The sequence below is a fragment of the Triturus cristatus genome, chromosome 12 (genome assembly GCF_964204655.1).
Source record: "Triturus cristatus chromosome 12, aTriCri1.1, whole genome shotgun sequence".
Taxonomy (NCBI): Eukaryota; Metazoa; Chordata; class Amphibia; order Caudata; family Salamandridae; genus Triturus; species Triturus cristatus.
The window spans coordinates 288,670,630-288,693,302 of NC_140595.1; the positions used below are offsets into that span (position 1 = coordinate 288,670,630).

Here is a 22,673-nt window from a genome sequence, read left to right on the forward strand (position 1 = left end):
TAGTAGTAGGCCATCCATTTGGCCAATAGCCAGGAATGTTTCTTCAGACATCCCCAGGGTATGTATATGGGCTTCTCCAGCTGTGAGCATCAGTCCATTCCCCTGCACCATAATGGTAGGCGGTGCTTTCGATTCCACTTCTGCGTAATGTCCCTTTTGGCCACTGCTGTTGCCTGGTCTATCAAGGCTCTATCCCCCCAACTATTTCCCAACTCATCTCAACACACCCACAAGTGCCTGGTGGGGGGTTGACAGTATTTGCAGGGTAGCCATGACACGTTGTCAGTAGCAAGTAATGAGGGAGCACTGCTGGACCACATGGTAGAAGTGCGTCCTGGGGCACGATCATCAGGGACATTCTGGAATTGGGGATTTGCCGGCATGCCAGAGACTGAGCGGGCGAAGTAGGTGGTGTGGAGATAGTGAAGTTGTATACACCTCAGTCTCGAGGATTTTGCCATTTCCTGAGGGGCCAGTCACGCCAGAGTCCAGTCAGTATTTATCAGTTGTCCCACCCATCCCTACCATCTTTGCCTGAGAGTTTGGAAACCACCAGGGGCATTTATCACCAATGTTCTCTATATTTTGGATACCTCACCACTTCCCAGTTTACCCATTAGCAACTTAGCTTCAAAGGGACTATGCTCCGGGAGGTTGAAGAGCTGCAATTTGTAGAATGTATGATGTTACAATGCATACATTTACAATGCATGCCTTTACAACACAGTTTTTACATCGCAACATCCTTTACAACGCATTGTTTTACATCGCATGCCATTACATCACATTTTCAGAAACTACATTTACAACGCATTCCATTACATTGCATTATACCTTTACAATGCATACCATTACATCGCATTGAAGGTAAGTGTTGTATAGTATAGGTGTAATAATTACTATTCTAGCTCCAGTGAGTGCAACAGTAGGGTAAGTGTTGGATAGTGTAGGGATAAAATGACTATTCTAACTCCAGTGAGTGCAACAGTAGGGTAAGTGTTGGCTAGTGTAAGGGTACTATGCGTTGTAATGATATGCATTGTAATGACTTGCGATCTAATGCCTGTGTTGTAGTGACATGCATTGTAATGACATGCGTTGTAGTGACATGCGATGTAATGGCTGCGTTGTAATGAGATGCGATTTAAAGGATGTTGCGATGTAATGACTGCTATATAAAGGCAGTGCGATGTAATGACTGCGTTGTAAAGGTTGTTTCCCCAATTTGTAAAGTTCTATGGTGTTCCGCGGTTAAAGATATTTATGGAATTGCGTTACCGGTAAGAAGAAGCAAGTCTGCAGGTTCTGGTTCTGGCTCTGGTTCACAATGCTCATCAGGTAGCTGAATCCCAGGAGTGAAGGTTTGATGCCGTAGGCGGGGTAGCCCATCCCCCACACAGCCAGTCATTAATAACCAAGAGCTGATTGGCTCTACAGTAGAGCTGGCGGTCCGCCACACCGATGCCCCCACTGTTTACTGATTTCCTCATTCTATCATGAACAATGCTTGGGGTCCATGGGACCAGAGATAAAATTGAGTGTGGAGCCTAGGTTGCAAAACCAGCAGTACCAGATGTGAAGGGGGGAGTTCTGGGAGATGTAAACACATTTGGGGAGTATCATTACTTTAACAAAGGCTCTTTTCCAAGGGTCTACAGTGGCATTGTTCCCCAGCATAGGAGATTTGCTTTTGTTTGTTGCACCAGGAGGTTAAGACCGAGGTTCCAGATGTCAATGGGATCTCTAGAGACAAAAATCCCCAAATAATTGAAGCTTGTGGTACAGAGAGGTATAGGTGGCTGCCACATTGAGTCACCCTCTAACCCTGTGAGTAGCACCAGCAATGATTGGCCTAAAGGCCCGAAGCCTGTTATTAAAGATCTAAGATTTCCATGCACCAGGGGCCTGTGGTTTGAGGATCAGAGAGGTAAAGTAGGATATTATCCGCATATAAAGCAATCCAGTCCTCTGAACAGTCTGCCCATACCCAGCCCGTTATCCGGGTGTCAAATCTGATCAGTCACGTGGGGGGGCTTGATAGCAAGAGCAAAGATGAGTGGAGATAGTGGATATCCCTGTCTGGTGCTCCTGCGGATAGGAATGGGTACTACAAGACTCCATTGACCAACACCAGCACCTGTCGCCCAGAATATCCCAATATATCTGCAAATTCTGGAGCCCAGTGCCATTCTTTCCATTAATGCGGCTACAAATGAGCAGTCCACAGTATCAAAGGCCTTCTCAAAATGCAGAAGGAGAAGGGCCAGCAGTTCACGCAGGTCCACGCTTCGGGTCATGAGCAGATGTTGTTGACAGATACAATGCCCTGTGCTGTGCTACGGTATAAAACTGCATACGCAACCTACTGGCTAGCAACTTGGGCAAATAGTTTGAGCACCGCATTGAGCAATGAGGTGGGACTGTGGGAGACACATTGGTAACCAGGGTTTAGTTATGTTATGTTAGAGGGGTTTAATATAGCACAGCGACTCACACCCGAAGGATGATCTCACCACTCATCGCAATATTAGGAAACAGTAAAAGTCAGAATAGCCAGGTCTTAAGTAGTTTTTTTAAAAGGCTGAAATTGAAACAAGACCGGATGTGAAAAAGAAGTTTGTTCCAGTGGTGCAGTGGTGGGAAGCGATGAAGGAAAAAGACTTACCACCATATTTAACCATGCAACTACAGCAAGGACATAACAGGAGTTGGCCTTCAGATCTAACAATTAGACTGGGTAAGTATGGATAAAGTTTGTCAGGAAGATAAAGTGGACCTTTACCAGATATTCGTGGACAAGGCACAAACGTTTAAACAAAGAACATTTTCTCACAGGTAGCAAATGGAGAAGTTTCAATATGGGCTTTGAAAGAGTGAGAAGGGAGTTTGCAAACCAGGCATGCCACCTGCAGTTTAGAAAGTAGCGGCTAATTAGCCGCTACCAAAAGGGCCTTGACATAGTCCAAGCAGCTCACAATGAGTGCCTGAGTAAATCAAATCAAATCAAAAATAAGTTTATTTTGACCAATTGGTCTTTAAACTACATATACCAACATGACACAGATAATAAATACAATTGTTAAAATTTTTAAAAGAACCTAAAATCAATTTCATTATTTTCTCGTAAAAGCTTATTTTTGTATTGTCATACTATAAGCCAAGGGCATTTAGCTAAAAAATTCAATACATGATATAATTACAAACATTCGATTGGCCTCTGTTTATCCCCCTTGGACCACCCTTTTCATTTCCTTATTCCATGAGAAAACTTTTAGCTACTTGTACAAACTTTGCCAAAGCAATTGCAATATCAAAAAACTGCATGTCAATAAGGAGCTTAATTGCTTGTAACCTTGAGCTTATTCCATATTTTAAAAAGAGTGGACTTAAAATCATCCGCCGTACAGATAGCAATTTTTGACAATCCATTATAAAATGAACACAGGTACATTTAAAATCTAGCCCGCATGTACATTTACCACAGTAATCCGTTAATATGTTTTTTATTTTCTCATTTGAACGGGTGGGATGAATAAGTATTCTCACTTTTAATAGTTCCAATCTCAACCCGTGATTTGGTACACTATCTAGATACGGATACCAATTATCATTACTCCAGGTATTTAACATAAAATGCACAGACTTTTTTTGATTCAAGTAATCCATGTTGATCTGTCTGGATTTTTCATTTCCCAAAATTTTTAAAGCACTCTTCCGTTCTTCAATACATAATGATTCTGGGTCAATTTTTACTTTTAGTGATTCACAAATGGAGAGCAGTTTATTTCTGGCAGTTTTTGCCCACTTTAATTCACTCTGTGCCTGAGTACCTTTTGTCATTATGAGTTGGGGCTTGACTTTGTAGAGGATTGTATAAACATTGCCCCCTTACTTTTATGGGCCACAATTTGGTTATCGGAAGAGCTGGCATTCTCCAGAGAGATTATAAAAGATTGTCTTAACCTCGATGGAGCACTAACTATTCCCTGGCTTCGATTTGTCAGGGATAGCTTTTATAAGTTAGGCCTGGGACATTATTTTGATTGTCCAGCCAGTATCCATGAGAATGCGAAAAAGATCATAAAAGAGGTGCATTCTACAGGGGCAAACAGTCGCCGCTCTCAACCTGAGGTAGCAGGTCCTCTTTGTTTATTCCCCGCTCAGCAACAATTTTATTTAACGTTCACTACAAATATCCAGACATGTTTTTATTTAACAAGATTCTGTTTATTGACCATGCATTTACTAGTAGCATTCCCAAAACAAACTGGGTGGCTAGACAACTTGGTGCCCTGCCCTTGAGACAATTTAGCAGCCCAAAGCACATTATTATTTTTCACTCTTTACAAAGAGCCTAGGAGAACATTTTTAGTCCCGATTTTAAAAGAAATTAGGGCATGTTTTTATATTGGTGGTTTTAATTATTGCATTCTCTGGCTACAGCTGATGTATGCATTGGAGTTTCCAACTTTATTAAAGTTGCAATTGCTATTAGGAAACTGTATTAGTAGTTGTAGCTGAACTGGATTAGCTAGAATCGTCATCGTACATTCTAAGTGTCTAGTTTAAGATTGATTTTTAAGGATTGTATTCTTTTTATCCTACTCTCATCTCCCTCTTAATAATTGAACTGTACGATTCACCTTCCACGTTGTTTTGTAAACAGGTCATTGTAATTATAAATTGTACTGCTGTTTTTTTGCACTTTTATGGTTCTCTTTTTGAAACCGAATAAAGTTACTTTGAACTTGAACTTGAGTACCTGAGTAAGAGTTCTCCTAGTATTTAAAGGAAGCCACTGAAATACCTTTTTAAGCATGCGCTTAATGCCAAAGCATGCACAGCAAGTGAACCCAATCTGCTCTCTCTTGGAGAGGTTCTCGTCAACCAAAATGCCGAGATTTTTTTATCATCTTTTTGGGGTGAGGGGCGAGCTTAAGTCAGAAGGCCCCTCACCCCAAAAAGATGATAACAAAAATTGCATAGGCCTTGCCAAACAGCAGAATCTCGGACTTGTCTCCTTTCAGCTGTAAGCAGTTTGAAGTCATCCTGGAGGCAACTTTCCTCATACATTCGTAAATATACTTTTGCCATTTTCTGGGATGTGCCTCAAAGAGATGATCAACTGTGTGTCATCTCCATATGACTTCAAATCCACAAGATTTTACCACTTGGGTAAGGGGAGCTACATAGCTGTTAAAGAGTGTAGGGCTCAAAGAGGAGCCCTGAGGAACCCCCTTGCCCAAATTTATAGTGCGAGATTTGACCGACTCAAGAGACACTGTCTAGGTCTGGTTTTCAACAAAATATTTGAGCTACTCCAATGCTTTTCCACAGACACCAATCTCTGAAAGTCTCTGAACTGAGATAGAATGAGAGACAGTGTTTAAGGCAGCAGATATATCAAGTAACACCAATATGTCTGGGAGACCAGTATCAAGAGAAAGTCTGATAAAGACCAGTACAGCCACCAGCACGGTTTCTGAGCTGTAAAATGCCATAAAAGCTGACTGTGTGGGGTCTAATAGGGAATGGCCTTCCACGTAAGAGGAGAATAGTTTGTTTACTAGGGCCTCCAAGATTTTACTAAGGTAAGGGAGGAGCGAGATGGGTCTATAGTTAATGTGCTCATTGAGTGCGGCATTAGATTTTTTCAGAATTGGCATAACTTGTGCTACTTTCCATTCCAATGGCATAGTGGCAGGGCTGAGAGAAAGATTGAACAGTGAGGTGTTAACAGGAAGAAGTTAAGTACCTAAAGTCACCATGATATACAGGGGAAAGATCAGAGGGCAAGCCTTATTTAATTTTACTCAGCATGTGAGAGACTTGCTCTAGGGTGATGGCTTCAAACTCCTCAAGTAAGGCAGGGTGGTCAGTGTGACACAATAATGCCTAATTTGTGGATTTTGCTTGGGGTCTAAAAGGCATTATGCAAAATCCAGGACCTGCATTATGTGATTGCAGATTTGATTTTGGCTTTGAAGTCCATATTTTCATCCATGAGGCAGCTGGAATATATTGAGCTGATAGGGCACTTCTAGCTTTGTTCCATGTACAGATAGTTTTGCGAATAAGATGCGGTGTGTAGGGTGAGAAAAGATAGTATATCTTTGAAGGCTCATGGCATCATTTTGTGAAAAATCTTAGCACTCTCGGGAGGTCTTGTTAATTAATTTTCCCTAGTTTCCTTAATGTGGTCTTGAGTTTTAGAAATTTGCAAAAGTCTATTTTATATGCTGTAAGGCAGAAAGGGTGTCAGGTTTTCATTAGAACGTACATCCTTACAGTAATTAATTCTTAATGTGCCTTTACCAAATCCTCTTTCTTAGGCCTCATTCATAAGCACTGGGGAGTTGAAGAGGGACATGGATGTAGTACCTAGATTACCCAGCGCCTGTAGTACAAGATTACCTCTATACTTATATTTCTGCTAAACCTACCCCTCCTCACAATAGCTGTTCACTCCGTTTGACTGCTCTCTGCTCCTGGCCCTTCAGCCCACAAGCTTGGCTATGCTTAGGATGTTTTTGGGTTTGCTAGATCCTCTTCAATGGTACACAATGAGTAGAAGTGCCTTCATCTCATAAAAAGACCATCAAAGTTAATAACGGCCAGAATGAGGAACAGTAGGACTAGAAATAAAGGTGTTCACTAGTAAGCAATTTAGGCATAATTCAGTACAAAATTCAATATGGTGGCTCATCATGACTTCCTCAGTGATAATATTGTCTGGAGAATGGGTTTGCTTTACCAGAAAGAAAACACTCACATCAATGCTCCCAGCACCCCACACAGGGGTAATGAGCGCTATATAAATGTTAAAATGCAATACCATCAGTTGGAGCAGACAGAAAGAAGGACCCTTTAGGAATGATTGACAGGCACCTATCACTGGGACAGCACTGATTGTCAGAGTTTTCTTCACAGATTCAGAAGAAGAGAGCGATGCTGTGGAGCAGACAGAATTACTGAGCAACATCATTCAAGGAAGGGTGGAGCCGTCACAGGAGCTCGACCTGGAAAAGTAAGAAAGAAAGCTATCTCTCTCTCTCTCTCTCTCTCTCTCTCTCTCTCTCTCTCTCTCTCTCTCTCTCTCTCTCTCTCAAATAGCTTCCCCTCTTCTTCCAGTCTATTTGTTATATCCAAGAATTTCTTAATGATATAACCATCTTTGCTTGAGAGTGACACATAGGTAAGCGAAATCCTCTCATACCCTACTTTAGACCAGAGCATTAATAACATACTCAAAATCCAAACAATTACAAAAATGTTCAAAGAAATGGAGAAAAAGAAATGGACCTCATCACTTAATTATTAAACAAAATTTGAAACAGCCTCACTAGCTGGCTTGACAGTGAAAAAGCACCAGGCTGGTATCCAGAGAGGTTCGACTACATCTTGTGCATAACAGCGCAGTCAATCAACACTTGGCCACTAAGTATGTGGGAAAGTCTGCTTTAAAGAAACTGGTGGACATCACAACACAGCCTTGCCTCCAAGCCTTATAGACTGAAGGAGCCGGATGGACATGTTGTAGATTGACTCTAGAACCTCGAGTCAATGGTACTTATTCTCAGCATAAAAGGGTGAGGGGAGAGAAATAGTTAGTAATTTCAATCAATCCAATTGCGGTTCTCTACGGCCATTAAGAATCACAGACTACTGAGTAAAGTTAGTTAATTTATTCCAAAGCCAAGAACAACTGGATATACAGACACCTCAAGATGAGGGTGTAGAAATACATTGGTACTAGTACAAAGCAAAATCTATGAATAAAGTTAAGTTGGTGCAGCATACACAAGACAAATAATTCGAGAATCAGGATACAAAAGATTAGTGAACAAGAATCCAAGTTCCCCTGCATCGAAGTTTCATGAAAAAGCATTAATCTGTCCCTATACTAGCACTAACGTGACATCCCTAGTTAAGTATTTTGCAGGCACAATTAGTTACGTGTCAGCATGTGGAGACTTCCTTAGAAGTCTCTCCACTTCTATTTGGTCAAGCAGCATGAAGCTACTGAGACAGCTCATTCTAAGATGCTCTCTTTCTGAAGGGCAGAGAGGAAGTGGCTCTTTCCCTACTTACAATATTCCCAATATCTTAGGTATCTTCCCAGGATGCATTTCAGGTTACGCCATCTGATCCCGTCACATTCTCGTAGGTATTTTTCCATGAGACGATGATTTAGCATGATGACCTTGATTCCCAGGACCTCTCTGGTGAGAATGTACAACAGTTCTCCTTTATCAGCATTAGCTCTCAATGTATCCTCGCAGTGCTACGATCTCCACATGGACTGTTCCAATTTAAGGTTCGGTCGCTCAACATGGATTTTGTTGCCACTGCTCCTATTTGAGGATCGTTTTGCTCCACATGGATTTCGTTTGCCACTATTGAGGATCTTTTCGTTTTGCAAGCAGCTTGGTGGAGGAGGATGGTGTTAGGGTGTCGTACCTGGTCGCTTGTGTTGAGAGGGGTCTCCTGTCGCCAGTCCTGTTTTCCGTCGCCGGGATCTTCGCGCTGAGCCTGCCTGCCTGTGTCCGGGTCTCCCTCCCGCTGCCGCGCTACAACACCTGCAGAACCGGCAGGGAGGGGGACTACTGTTCCCAGCAGCACCTGGTGGGGCAGGGCGGAAGTGCACGCCCATTGAACGCGCCTGGAGGCGCTACAAATTGGAGCACGCCCTCGGTGGAGCGGGGGTGTCGTACCTGGTCGCTTGTGTTGAGAGGGGTCTCCTGTCGCCAGTCCTGTTTTCCGTCGCCGGGATCTTCGCGCTGAGCCTGCCTGCCTGTGTCCGGGTCTCCCTCCCGCTGCCGCGCTACAACACCTGCAGAACCGGCAGGGAGGGGGACTACTGTTCCCAGCAGCACCTGGTGGGGCAGGGCGGAAGTGCACGCCCATTGAACGCGCCTGGAGGCGCTACAAATTGGAGCACGCCCTCGGTGGAGCGGGGGTGTCGTACCTGGTCGCTTGTGTTGAGAGGGGTCTCCTGTCGCCAGTCCTGTTTTCCGTCGCCGGGATCTTCGCGCTGAGCCTGCCTGCCTGTGTCCGGGTCTCCCTCCCGCTGCCGCGCTACAACACCTGCAGAACCGGCAGGGAGGGGGACTACTGTTCCCAGCAGCACCTGGTGGGGCAGGGCGGAAGTGCACGCCCATTGAACGCGCCTGGAGGCGCTACAAATTGGAGCACGCGTCCCGCGACGCGGGGGGCGTGCTCCAATTTGTAGCGCTGAGCCCGGGCAGAGGGCGGGCCGTCTGTGGCCGTCCGGGGCCGGAAGAGGCCGGGCCGGGCCAAATCGCTCATCCTGCTCCCTCTCCTACCAGACACTGTCCCGTAAGGCAAGTACAAAATCGCTGTTACGGGATTTGGGACACTGAGACTGTTGCTGCGGATGTCGATTCACTGGGTGTATTCACTGTACTCTGTTGACCGCTGACCATTCCCGCTCTTTGCTATCAAAAGTCCCGCATTTACCCCGCCTCATACATTGGTTGGAGGCAGTGGTGAGAGATCTACGTTGTGTCCTGCACTACACCTTCGGTGCCCATTAAACTTATAGTTGGCCCGTCCCGTCCCTTATTCTATCGCCATGGTAAAGAGCAAGAACCCTCAGCTTAGGGCGGAGGGAGGGGTTAAGGGGACCCTGGACGCCTTTATCGTAAGAGCAGAGTCCCTACTTGCCCACGAAATCACACTGACGGAAAAGCGGCTTTCCCTGGACGCTTTAATAGCCAAGAAACGTTCCTCGCTGGGAAACTTAGCCCTCAGTGTAACGCCGGGAGGAACTCTCCCTGACCCTTTGCAGGTGGCGGACCCTAGCCCACGGGGGCCCCAAGATCTAGAAAGCTCGTCTGCCATAATTATTTCCCCGACTGCCAGGGTGCCGCAAGCTGCTGGATCTCAACACCCTGAAACTGTATCAGGAGAAGCAGAAAGGGGGGGGCCAAATACATTTTCGCCAGCAGTAGTCACTGAATCCATACAATCACCCACCAGGGAAGTGGTAACTCGATCGAAAAGATCCCAATTACAGCCAGGCCCAGTAACCATAGGAGGGATGCATACCCCTAATCCCGCGAGTAAGCCTAGTCGCAGAGGACCAACCAAGACCACCAAGAACCCTGAGTGCTCTAAATGCCCAACTTGTAAAACCATAATTGGCTCGACAGGGCTAAACGAAGCCACCATAGCACTGGAAGGAAAATTGGAACAACTATTAGCCCAACATCTAGGCCCGGCATTATTAGCACTTTCCAGTTTGGAACGCACAATAAGAAGGCTGGTGGAATTATACTCTGTAAAGCCAGATGGGATCCCCCCACAGAGGTGGCAAGAGGGTGGAGGGAATGAAGAAGAGTCACACAGGGCTGCCTGTGACAAAACGGTTACCTTTAATAACGATCCTGAACCCAGTAACTGCAGGGAAGCCACCTTAGTACAAGCACATATTGGCAATAAGAACCCGGGACAAAAACCTAAGGGTAATACACGCACCCCCCCCGACCCAAACACCGCCCCCTGTGGTCTAAATGAGAATGTAGTCCGGCCCAACACTAGCAACAACACTGCTTGCGCACAGAATACCCCAGGCCTCCCGATTCTTGATTTACCCCCTGCATCCAGTCCCTACACGTTAGTGTTAGTAGGTGTCCCAGGCCTTAACAAAGATGTCGAGGAATCAACTAGCACCCTGATAAATAAGACCGTACACTGGGTGCGTAACAAACCACACGGGATGAGGCTCGGACACAGGCACATCTTAATGGCTAGGAGGGTGGCTTGGATCGGGAATAGCGCAAAAAGTTTCTCAGGTGACTGCATCATAGTTAATTTTAGACACCCCGAGATGGTGAGAGAATTACTTGACAACCGACACATGTACGGGGACTTAGAGTCATCTATATCGATGCTACCCTTGCACTTTTTTTATAGGAATAACATACCAGACATTGGGCAAGGATGGCGGGGGCCTTGGCGCCCCAAAAATCGGAGGGAGGTGGCACCTGTATTTGACACAAATAGATTTGCACCGCTCTCTTGTCCCTCTGCATTGGACGAACAGGACTGACTGTTGGAATTAGGGAGTATGGAGCCTGAGCAGGTTTATCCTACCTTGGTTAATATCGTAGATGCCATAGGGATCCCGGAGCAAGAGGTAGTAGCCGCCCCTGGTGTAGAGCAAGGGACGGAAACGGAAGACAGGCCGCTAACACCACACGGTCTGGACAAAAGCCCCTCCCTAAGAACGATGCTTAGTGAGACCAGGGGTTTAGCTCCAAACTACAGGGACTTGGGGATCATCTCCTGGAACATTTCAGGACTCGCCACCAAGATCCATAACACTGAATGGCTAGCATTTATAACAAACTTTCAAATCATTTGCCTACAGGAAACATGGGAAACCAACAAAACTGTCCCATTCCTGGAAGGATATAAAATGTTTTTTGTACCAGCCTCGAAATCTAACATGGGAAGAGCCAAAGGCGGTTTAATCACGTATGTAGCATTGTCATTGCAGGGGAAATGGCAAGATCTGGGGTGGGACTCTGCCTGCCTTCAGGGCATAAAATACTCATTGGTGGGCCAAAAGCTGATTTTTATAAATTTTTATAATGCGGGACAATCATTAATAAACCTGATGGAATTAGAGGAAAGATTGGCCACCCTTCAGAACTCAGGGGACGAGGGCTATCAACTAATTCTCATGGGTGACTTTAACTGCCACCAGTGCCCACACTTGAAATGGGAGGGCGGCACTTGGGATAATTGCCCCTCTATTAAGGGTTGGCACTTGGAGCATTCCAGAGAGGGTTTTTCCTTGAGTACAATATTGAGTGAGTTCGCCCTAACCCACACAATGGATCTGATTGATCGGGGGAACTCTGCTGATATAGCCCCTTCCTTTAAAGGAAGAGGCTGTAATTCAATAATAGACTACATTTTCATTCCCACTGTCTTAATACCCAGTATAGGCAAGTTTATGATAGTACCCAGCGTGTTTAGCGATCATAACCCCTTGGTCATGCTTCTAGCGGACATCCTCCCAGGCACCAAAATAGACAGAAGGACCACCACGGGCGTATTCAAGGCAAAGGATCAAGGAAGAAGAATCAAATGGGAAAACATCGATGGAGAACAACTCCATAAAGCCCTCCTTGCCAATGCCGAGAATCACCTGTGGAGATGTTTAGATCCCACTGTTGAGGGGATGGATTTGATTGCAGCGTTCGAGGGCACCGCACAACATATAGACACCCTCTTAAGAAGTAAACCAAGGTCCCAGGTAGATTGCTGCCCTAGATGGTTCGATAAGAACTGCTCTAGAACCCATAGGGACCTAAAAAAGGCACTATCATCCGCCCCTAGGAATAGAGGAGAGATTGCAGCGTGTAGGGCCCGGTACAAAAAGGCAACGAAGTTGCGAAAAATATCCTTACAAACAGAGGCATGGGAATCCCTGAAAGAGGCTGCAGAGCTCCATGACATGACCAGTTTCTGGAGGATTATAAACGCCCCATGTTTTCAACCCCCAAACAAGCACCAGGTGGCTTCCCATATTTTGCCTGATGAATGGATGGCGCATTTTAGTGGCCTATACAACCGTGGTGAGTCGGAGGAGTTGCCAAATATCGGCATAGAATCACTTGGTGACGATTGGTCTCACTTCACGGTCGAGGAGGTCACACTGGGAATTGAGTGCCTGGTGATGAGGAAGGCCCCAGGCCCAGACGGGATACCCCCCGACCTTTTTAAAAGCCAGGTAGATCTCTGGGCCCCGGTATTGACTAGGGTGCTGAACACAGCCACTGAAGTAGACATGCCCAGATCCTGGTCCACTGCTACGATCGTACCCATATTCAAAAAGGGCAACAAAAACGATCCACAGTGTTATCGCCCAATTTCCCTTATTGATGTCTCGGCAAAAATTTTAGGAAGAGCTGTTTTAAATCGTCTGTTGACTTGGGCCGATGAAAATAACATTATCACGGATGTGCAATACGGGTTCAGAAACGGGCGCTCTACTACTGATCAGTGCCTTAACCTGTACCTCCTGACAGCGAAGTACACTGTGGCCAGGGAAGGCACCGTTTACCTGGCTTTTATGGATCTCTCAGCAGCATTCGACTGCGTGAACAGAAGACGACTGTGGGAGATCTTGGTTGTGATGGGTGTCGAACCTGGCCTGATTCATATCCTACAAACACTCCATTTAAACACCACGGCACGAGTCAGATTTGGTGAGAGAGGGGAAGTGACAGAGGACTTTGGGTGCAGTGGAGGGGTGAGACAGGGGTGTATCCTCGCCCCTTTTTTGTTCACGCTCTATATTAATGGTCTTGACAAAGCACTTAGAGAGCTGGAGGCCGATTGTCCCTGCATTGGGAGGAGAAGTATACCAGTCCTCCTTTATGCAGATGACGCGGTACTCCTGGCACGCACAGGAAGGAGCCTGCAGACCCTCATCAGCGGCTTTGTACGTTTCATGGCAGATTTAGACTTAGTTCCCAATCTATCAAAGTCTTATGTCATGGAAGCGGGCAAAACGCCTCTAAGGAATTACACCTTCTCCATAGGCACCCACAAACTTGAGAAGGTAAAAACCTTTAACTATTTGGGGATTATGTTCGATAAGGACCTCTCTTTTAAACCCCTTGCAAAACACAAATGTAGTCAACACCCGAGCGCAGCGGGGTCAATCATGAGCTATGCAAGTAGATTGGGTCGGTGGTCGCCCAAAGAAATAGTAACGCTATATAGGTCAGTTTGCTGTGCCAAGACCTTGTATGGGAGCGAGCTGTGGGGTTTTATAGATCCAAGCAAAATCCAAGTGGAAGAAAACAAGTTCTTAAGGAGATTATTGCAAGTGCCCCAATGTATCCCCTCATACATCGCCCACGAGGAATTGGGCATTCCTCACCTTGGTGACAGGATACAGCTCAATCCGTTAATTTGCTGGATCAAGATCTGGACAAACCCCGAGGCACTGTTAACCAGACAAATCTTGGAGGATTGCATGAGGGGGGATAAGGGCCTGCTAATACCTTGGCTCAAGTACGTCAGGGAGGCACTAGATACACTGGGCCACGCATCCTTTTTCAACAATCCCTCCACACTGGCCAAGAATGACCTGGTTCTCACCAAGGCTGACCACCAACGACATATAGCCAGGGCAAGAGAGGAAATAGAAGGCCGAAAACATAGTGTCCGTGACTATCAGCTCACAAAAACCTCCGTGGGGATGGAAGCCTACCTGTCTAACACATACAACAAACAGGATAGATTCCTGATGACTAGATTCAGGTTAAATCTTGTGCATCACATTTTGTCAGTCCCCGCTGGCTTTGTGAGCGATGTTAGGACAAAAGGGTGCTGCGGCTGCGATCTGCGATCTCCGCAGGACACCCTACACTTCGTCCTTCTTTGTCCCTTTTATGCACTACCAAGGTCCCGGTTTTTAAAAACAGTCTTAAAACGAGCCAAAATTAGACAGGCCAAAGTGGCCCTTTTGTTCCTTAAAATGTCGACTGACCCCTTTGTCTTATTTAGCACTGTGCACTTTTTGAGACTTGCAGTCAAATTAAGATTGACCAAAGGAGAGGCCCAATGAAGCAGATAATGGACAATTTGTCTGGGAATGATTTGATATACACAGACATATTTTATCCCCTTTCATGTAAGACTGTCGCACATAAAGGCTTTCTGCATTGGATTGTCCGTTTTTTAACTTGTTTTTATATAGGGATTTTATATCATTGATTTTACTGGAAATGTATATAATTGACCCATATCATTTTTATTGGAGTCTAATATTGTTGTATGAATTGTATCTTTTATGGATATCTTGTCTTTTATCCGAATAAAGATTATTGACTTTGACTTTGACTTTGTATCCTCTTCTCTCCTTGCCTAACTCCTAAAACAAAGACATTATTCTAACTAACAAGGGCGCTTCTTCCACCTGCAACATAAACGTGAGAAAGAACAGAATCAAACATGCACACAAAATTCAACTATTATTTTCTAATGAAAGAGCTTCCAGGGGAAATGCATTTCAGGTCTACAATAATCAGCTAACATAAGAGAAATGAGCATGGGCTTTATGAAATTACATAGAAATTAAGATATATACTGTTAGTATTTTCATATACATATAAATGACACGATTAATAAACACATTCAATAATAAAACGATTGTCAGTTGCACAACACAAGTGCTTTCTGTTTGTGCTCTCTGCTGTTTCCATTTGATTTTCTACAGAATTCTTCATATATTCTACGTTTAGGCCTACACACATCATATTCATGTTATTACATTACAAGAGCCCTACACTCAGGTTAACACAACAAAAGATTATATGGAGATGCAGTTTTCGTGTGTGATTATAATGCATCCCTACAATGAAAATGAAATATTTCCTAGCTAAAGGAAAGTTTCAATTCTATTAAGACACGGAGGCGAGGATTAGGATTTTGTTCTTTACTTTATTGACATTCATTTTCCTCCAGTAGCCATTTTCAAGAAATCATTACATTACAAAAATGACATTTGCCATGAACAGTTGGGAAAAAGGATCCGACAAAGTCCCTCCAATCGCATCATAGTCCTCAGTTTAATGCCCTGTGTAGCCTTTCTATTTCCCTGTTTTTTCCTGCGGAGGTGGCATTCCACCATTCTTCTCACTCCTGTTTGTTAGACTCCGTCCCTAAAAAGGATCAAGAGGTATACATTGTCCGTCCCTACATAAGGGATGCTCAAAGCATAATGATAGCACGGCATATCAGGAATAAAAACATCTATTCCAAAGCAAGTGACCCACCCTCCTGTAAGACACCGGCATTAATGACAACTCTGAAATGCACCATAAAATTCAAATAGGGAGGGAAGAAATCTCCTGGAAGAAGTGTAGGGTGGGCTAATCCTCACCTCCATGTCCTTAATAGAATTGAAACTTTCCTTTACGTTAGCTAGGAAATTTTTCATTCTATGTCAAGACCCGGAGGCGAGGATTAGCCTAGTTCAAAGCTTGCCAGATACGGGAGTGGTTTAAAATACAAGGGCTTAAAGGTAGAATCAGTAGACCAGTTTGCCACGTTGAGGATATCCTCCAGACGTGCTCCCAGACAAAAAGCCTTGGAAGCCATAGCCCATCTAATTGAATGGGCTCCAAATCTGGAAATATCAATCCCCGCCTCCTGCATGACCCATCTGGCAATTGTCGGGGAAGAAACCGCTTTGTGGGGTTTTGTGAGGGCAATCAATAATTGTCTCTCACCATGAGGACGAATTTTGTCCGTAACCACTTCATACCTTTTAATGGTGTGGACAACACACAATTTAGGAATTTGCAGAAAAGATGGATAAGACACAAACCTAGAATTACATTTTGTTCAGCGAGTAATATGGAAGGTCACCCGTCTGGGGTAAAAACTCTACCTGTATTATCCAGGCCCGGACATCCGCGACTCTGCGAAAAGAGATCAAACACAATAGCATCTCTAATTTCGCAGACAGCTGCTTCCTGCACAGGTACTTATTAGAGGGTCAGGCTTGAAACAACAAAAGGACTTTGTTGACATCCCACAAAGTCGAATACTTTGGTTCGGGAGGAACTGAGAGTCTGATTCCTCTCAGTAGTTTACAGACTAGCGGATGCTCTCCTACCAGATGACCGTCCACCGGATGGCGCCCCATGGAAATTGCCAATCTGAAGGTGTTAATTGATTGGTATGCAAAACCTTGGGAAACCAAGCTCGCTAAAAAGTTCACAATCTGAACATTATCTGCCCCCATGGGATCCACGTGGTGTTGAAGACACTAACCCAACCATCTGGACTAGGCGGATCATTATCGTTTGTTCGTACCGTCTGCCCAGACCTTGGCAAGTAGGGAGGAAGCCTCTCGTGAAAGGCTTGGGACTTTCCATCATTGCCTGTAACCCTCCAGGCCATGAGACGGAGAGACCCGCTAGGACCAGCGGGTGAGCATTACTCTGGGGATCCCGAAGATCCCGAAAGAGCCCGCCATCAACTCTGGGCAGTTGATGTGCAGAGATTGTTCTGGGGAGGACCATTTCCATTGGTGGAGAACTCCCCACAATGCCCAGTAATGGAGGGGGCCCAGGAAGATCACCTGGATGGAGGACGAGAGAGGTCCCACTAGCCGTTCCAAGTGCCGAAGCAAAATTTTAGACTTGAGATAGACCTCCTGAGTTCGGGCCTGATTGTGGCCAGCTTCCGCTTCGGGAGACTGAGGGTCGCCTTGACAGAATTCACCAAGAATCCCAGAAATTCCACTGACTGGGCTGGCTACAGCGCAGAAATTCCCGCAATGATAACAAACCCCAAAGACTCTAAAATATCCACGGCCATCTGTAAGCTCAGGAAAGCAAAGAACATCTGTTACATTTCCATAATATAGTATTTTACTATGCATGTCCACTTTAAGGCATGCAACATGTATTTGTATTTATGTGAGCTCCAGGGTTCCATGTGGAGCTTCTGGAGCAAGAGATTCCAAGATAGTCAGTTTCCATCTGGTGCTTGACTGCTTGGGATGTTATGCCGTGCTGATAATAAACATCACCTATTTACTACTTGCGTGTGGATACTATTTAACAAATTGGCGACGAGCGGAACTACTCCTGCCATAATTCAGCACGGGAGCGGAGTATTTTACCCACATTAATCGGATACCTATGGTTATCTATGCTGTTTTATTGAAGCTGCGGAAATCGAGTGAAGAGATTGCAGTTTTCAAGAATTTCAAGTCTTCAAGTTAAGGAAGCAAGCGGACTCAGTTACTAAGGAAGTTTGTGGCCCTTCTTGACGAGAATCGTGGTCGTGAGTACAAGAAATGCAAGTAACAAGTGGCGTTAATCCTGTCATGGCTGGCGAAAGGGTGTACTGTCACTAGCAAGCAGCGAGGGCATAAGCACCGCACAGGTATAATTTTTATATTTTACGAGACTATTTTAACCCGCAACCCAACTTACAGTTAAGCCGGGCATCTTTTGAAAAGAGCGCGCACCTCTGCCACGCGTCGCTGCTCGCACCAACGCAGCGTCGCGCACCTCTGCAACGCGTCGCTGCTCGCACCAACGCTGCGTCTTTGTGTTCGTATTCTGCTTTAGTACGAGTGCGTCATCACGCATGCGCTACGGACACTCCAAGAGGCCATTTAGTTACCTAGCAACAACAACAAAGGAAGCGAAGAGTGGATTGTAATCGTTTTATCTACGAAGACGCTGGAACAAGACAAAATTAGACAACAGGCCAGCAATTAAGAAGCCATTTTAATCTTTATTATTTCCATTTAGGTACCCTAGTTAAGTACAATTTTGAAGAATTTCTCAAATAGTGTACAAATGTTAAAATTATTGTGCTAGTGAAAGTATTAGTATGGTTTGTAATGATAAAGCTATCTTTGTTCATAGTGCTAATCTCCACAAGAATTACACATAACTAGTGCTTTATTTCAGCAGAAGTTTATAGTTACTAACAACATGCAATGTGAAGCTCCTGCAAAATTTCTTCAAAGCAAAGGTGACCCACCGTTACCCTGGCCAAGATGGAAAGAAGAGTTCTTTAATTATATGAAGGCTATAGATGGGGAACGCATGGGTGCTGAAAGGAAAAAAAGTATTTTACTTCACTGCCTAGGTTTCGAAGGCCAAGAAATTTTCAGATCCCTACCCCAAATTATTCCTCAGGTGGGTCAAGGGGACAATATCAATGTATATACGGAAGCCTTAACTAGGTTAGAAAAAAGGTTCAAACCAACGTCCAATATTGCGTTAAACAGGTTTAAATTCTATACTAGAGCACAGAAAGATGATGAATCGTTTGATGACTTCCTAACTGCGTTAAGATCCTTAAGTTTACATTGTAGTTTTGGTAACATCACCAATGAAATCATCCGAGATCAGATCATAGTGCATGTTAAAAATAAGAAAATACAAGAAAAACTATGGGTTATGGGTGATCCCAAACTTGAGGAAGCTATAGCCATAGTAAAGTCAACAGAATTGTCAGAAAAGTGGATGGATGTTGTCAGTCAGAAGTCAAGTAAATCTTCCACCGTGGACGAAATTTGTGTACTTAATACAAAAGGAGATACAAAAAACCCCAACAATACACAAGTAAGGTTCAAATCCAATTACAATAATTATTCAGGCAGAATACAAGAACACGCTGGGAGTCCATTTGTTTGTTATAGATGTGGGAGCAAAACACACATCGCCTCATTTCAAGGTTGTCCTGCAATGAATAAAGAATGTAGAGTATGTGGTAGAACAGGACATTTCAGCAGTGTCTGTAGAGACAGACGCTTCAACTATCAGACACGTAATACCACAAAGGTTACTGCTGATACCAACAAAATTACTACTGTCAACGAAATTCAAGATACGGACAAGGGTTTTGTGGTCTCCATCATTCATACTGGGTTTGAGAAAGAGAAATGTATGAAGTCTCCCAAATGTTTATTTGATGTTTTAGGCTCAGAATTCGAACTAATGGTAGATTCAGGTTCGCCTTGGACAATTATTAGCAAGGAGTACTTTAGGGAAAAATTGCAAAACCGCTGCAATTTCAATGATATACAACAATCTGACATCCAGGCTGAAAGTTTTGATGGGTCAAAGATTGATATGGAAGGTTATTTTACAGTGTCCTTAGGTTTTAGAGGTAGGTCTGCTTACATTAAATTGTACATTGCCACCAAAGGTGTAAACGTGTTAGGGTGGCGAGACCAGTGGGAATTAGGTATTATTCTCAATCCACGTTCTAAGGACCCCGTTTCACTATGCAGTGAACAAGACATGGGCATGACCACCACCGTAAACCAAGTAGTAGAATCCACAAAGGGTAGGTTACTTATTACACACAAATACAATAAAGTTTTCAGCGATAGTTTAGGAAAATGAAAACACTTTTCACATAAAATTGTGCTGAAAGACAATGCCATTCCAGTCAAACAAAGACTAAGAGGGGTACCAATCAATGTCAGGGATGAATTAAAAGACATGTTACATGAACTGCTGAGAGATAATATAATTGAACCCATTGAGTCGGCTGAATGGGTTTCTCCCATTGTCTTGGTACGCAAACCAGACCAAAAATTACGAGTGTGTGTTGATTTGAGAGCTCTCAACTCAAATATAATTATAGATTGTCACCCGCTGCCCAACATAAATCAATTGGTTTTGTTGTTTGATGGTGCTCAAATTTTTTCTACCCTTGACTTAAGGTCTGCGTACCATCAAATTGAGCTCACGGAAGAGTCTAAAAAATACACAGCGTTCATAACACCTTTTGGTTTGTTTCAATACACTAGAATGCCATTTGGGCTCGCTTCGGCAGCCTCTGTATTCCAGAGAGTTATGTTTCAAATGTTTAGGGACATTGAGAATTATGTCAAATGTTTCCAGGATGACATCTTAGTGTTCTCCAAAAATGAAGCTGAACATGAATTACATCTAAATGAAGTGTGTGAAAGGCTGGAAACATCTGGTCTTACCCTCAAAGCACACAAATGTAAACTATTTAAGAGTTCGGCAGAATATTTAGGCCATACTCTGTCTGGTAATGGTTTAGTTCCTAAGAAGTCAAATGTTGAAGCTATTCTAAATGCACCAGCTCCGTCGAACAAAGAACAATTGTTATCATTTTCTGGCATGTGCGAATACTATAGCAAATTTGTTGAAAATTTTGCAACCAAAATGGAACCGTTAAGGAAGTTGTTGAGGCAAAAAACTGCATTTGAGTGGGGTGACGAACAGAACAAGGCTTTCTTAGTTATCAAAAATGATGTTGTCAATGCTCCCACACTTAAACTGTTTAAGATGAGGAAAACATGCATAATTACTGTGGATGCCAGTTTATATGGTTTGGGCAGTGTGTTATCACAAAGAGATGAAGGGAAAGAATGGAATGTAGCGTTTTCCTCCAGAACTCTTAACGATACGGAACGCAGATATGCTGTTATCGAGAGGGAATTGTTGGCATGTGTTTGGGCAGTGGAACATTACAGAATGTATGTGTGGGGGAGCAGATTTGTGCTCAGGACGGATCACAAACCTTTAGTCCACATTTTGTCGGCAGGCGGTGGTTGGAATTCTACAGCTAGAATAGCTCGGCTAACATCTAGATTACAAGAATATAATTTCACAGTTGAATATTTGCCAGGAAAAAAAAATGTCACAGCAGATTGTTTATCACGACTTCCATGTGAGAATTCCAATGGCAGTGTCAACAGGGTTGATGAGTTAGATTTTGTTTTAAGTATTTGTGACATTTTCCCTACATCTTACAAATAAATCACAGAAGAAACTTGGAAGGAAGGCCAGGATAGGGATGATAAATGGGTTTCTCTTAAGAAGTATGTAATGGAAGGATGGCCCAGGAAGGATCATATAAATTCAGAACTTTTGCCGTTCTTCATGGTATCTGATGAATTGTTTTGTGATGGAGATTTTATTTTCAGAGCAGGGAAATGTATTCCTCCACAGGGCATTCAAGAGATGATACTCAAATTAGCACACAAGACGCACCCGGGCATCTCTGCTATGAAGCTTCTTTTAAGATCGTATTTTTGGTGGCCAGGTATGGACAGGTTTGTTGATCGTACTGTGAGGGAGTGCAGTGATTGTTGTTCCAATGACAAGATGTTGAAAGTCAATATTCCTCCTTTAAAAACTGTTAAATGGCCAAAGGAACCGTGGAGGAAGGTTGCTTTTGATATTTCAGGTCCTTTCTACATGTTGCCTGAAAGTTCACGTTTTGCCTTGGTCATGATCGACTACCATTCTAAATGGCCTGAAGTCAAATTTGTTGCAAAGGCAACCACTAGTGCAGTGATTAATTTCTTCAAGGAGGTTCTCACGGGAAGGGTGTCCTTCTACTCTGGTCTCAGATAACGGTGTACAGCTGGTTTCGGGTGAGATGGAGAATTTTCTTAAAAGTTGTTCTATTCAACATATTTGCACCTCTCTATATGAACCCCACGAGAATGGTCAAGTTGAACGATTCAATCGTGTGTTAAAATTTTTTGTGATGGAATCCTTAAAACTAAAGGGAGATTGGTTGAGTGCACTTAGAGAAAGACTTTGGGTATATCGGATTACTCCACATTCAACCACTGAGATCAGTCCTTTCAGGTTATTGAAAGGTAGAGACCCGGCTTCGGAAGTGTGCCCTTGGTGGTTTAAAGTTAAATGTAAGGAAGTGTTGGAGCACAAAGATGATGTACAAGAGATTGCTAATAGAATTGAACAGAAACAAGGAAAGACCAAATTGTGGTATGACAACAAATGGAAAACTAAAGCACACAATTGGAGGGTGGGTGATTGGATTAGGATCTTAAGACCCACTTTAATCAATAAAGGTGCTAGTAAATTTGGCAGACCCATACAAATTAAAAAAGTGTTCAAGAATAGTGTAATCACCCAGGATGGTAAAGTGTGGAACTCCAGGAGGGTAGCGAGGTGTCCAATGCAATATGGCAGTAATGAAAACAGGTACACCAATGGGGTTGATGATGATAGTAAATTACATAGAGCACAAATGGATGAATCGGTTGCTTCCAGAGTTAAAAGTGATGTGCGTATTAGAACAGCACCTAGATCGCTCAGTGATTATGTTTAGTATAGCTCATTTTATTGTCTGTT

General features: G+C 43.8%; 1 protein-coding gene across 1 annotated transcript in view; it reads left to right on the forward strand.

Moving 5' to 3' along the window:
* Positions 1 to 22,673, forward strand: part of ADGRG5 (adhesion G protein-coupled receptor G5) — a 769,418-nt gene that overhangs the window by 306,594 nt on the left and 440,151 nt on the right. Inside the window, exon 3 of the mRNA XM_085637711.1 lies at positions 6,931 to 7,027. Within this exon, the coding sequence (XP_085493837.1) occupies positions 6,931 to 7,027 (97 nt within the window). The remainder of the gene's footprint in view (positions 1 to 6,930; positions 7,028 to 22,673) is intronic.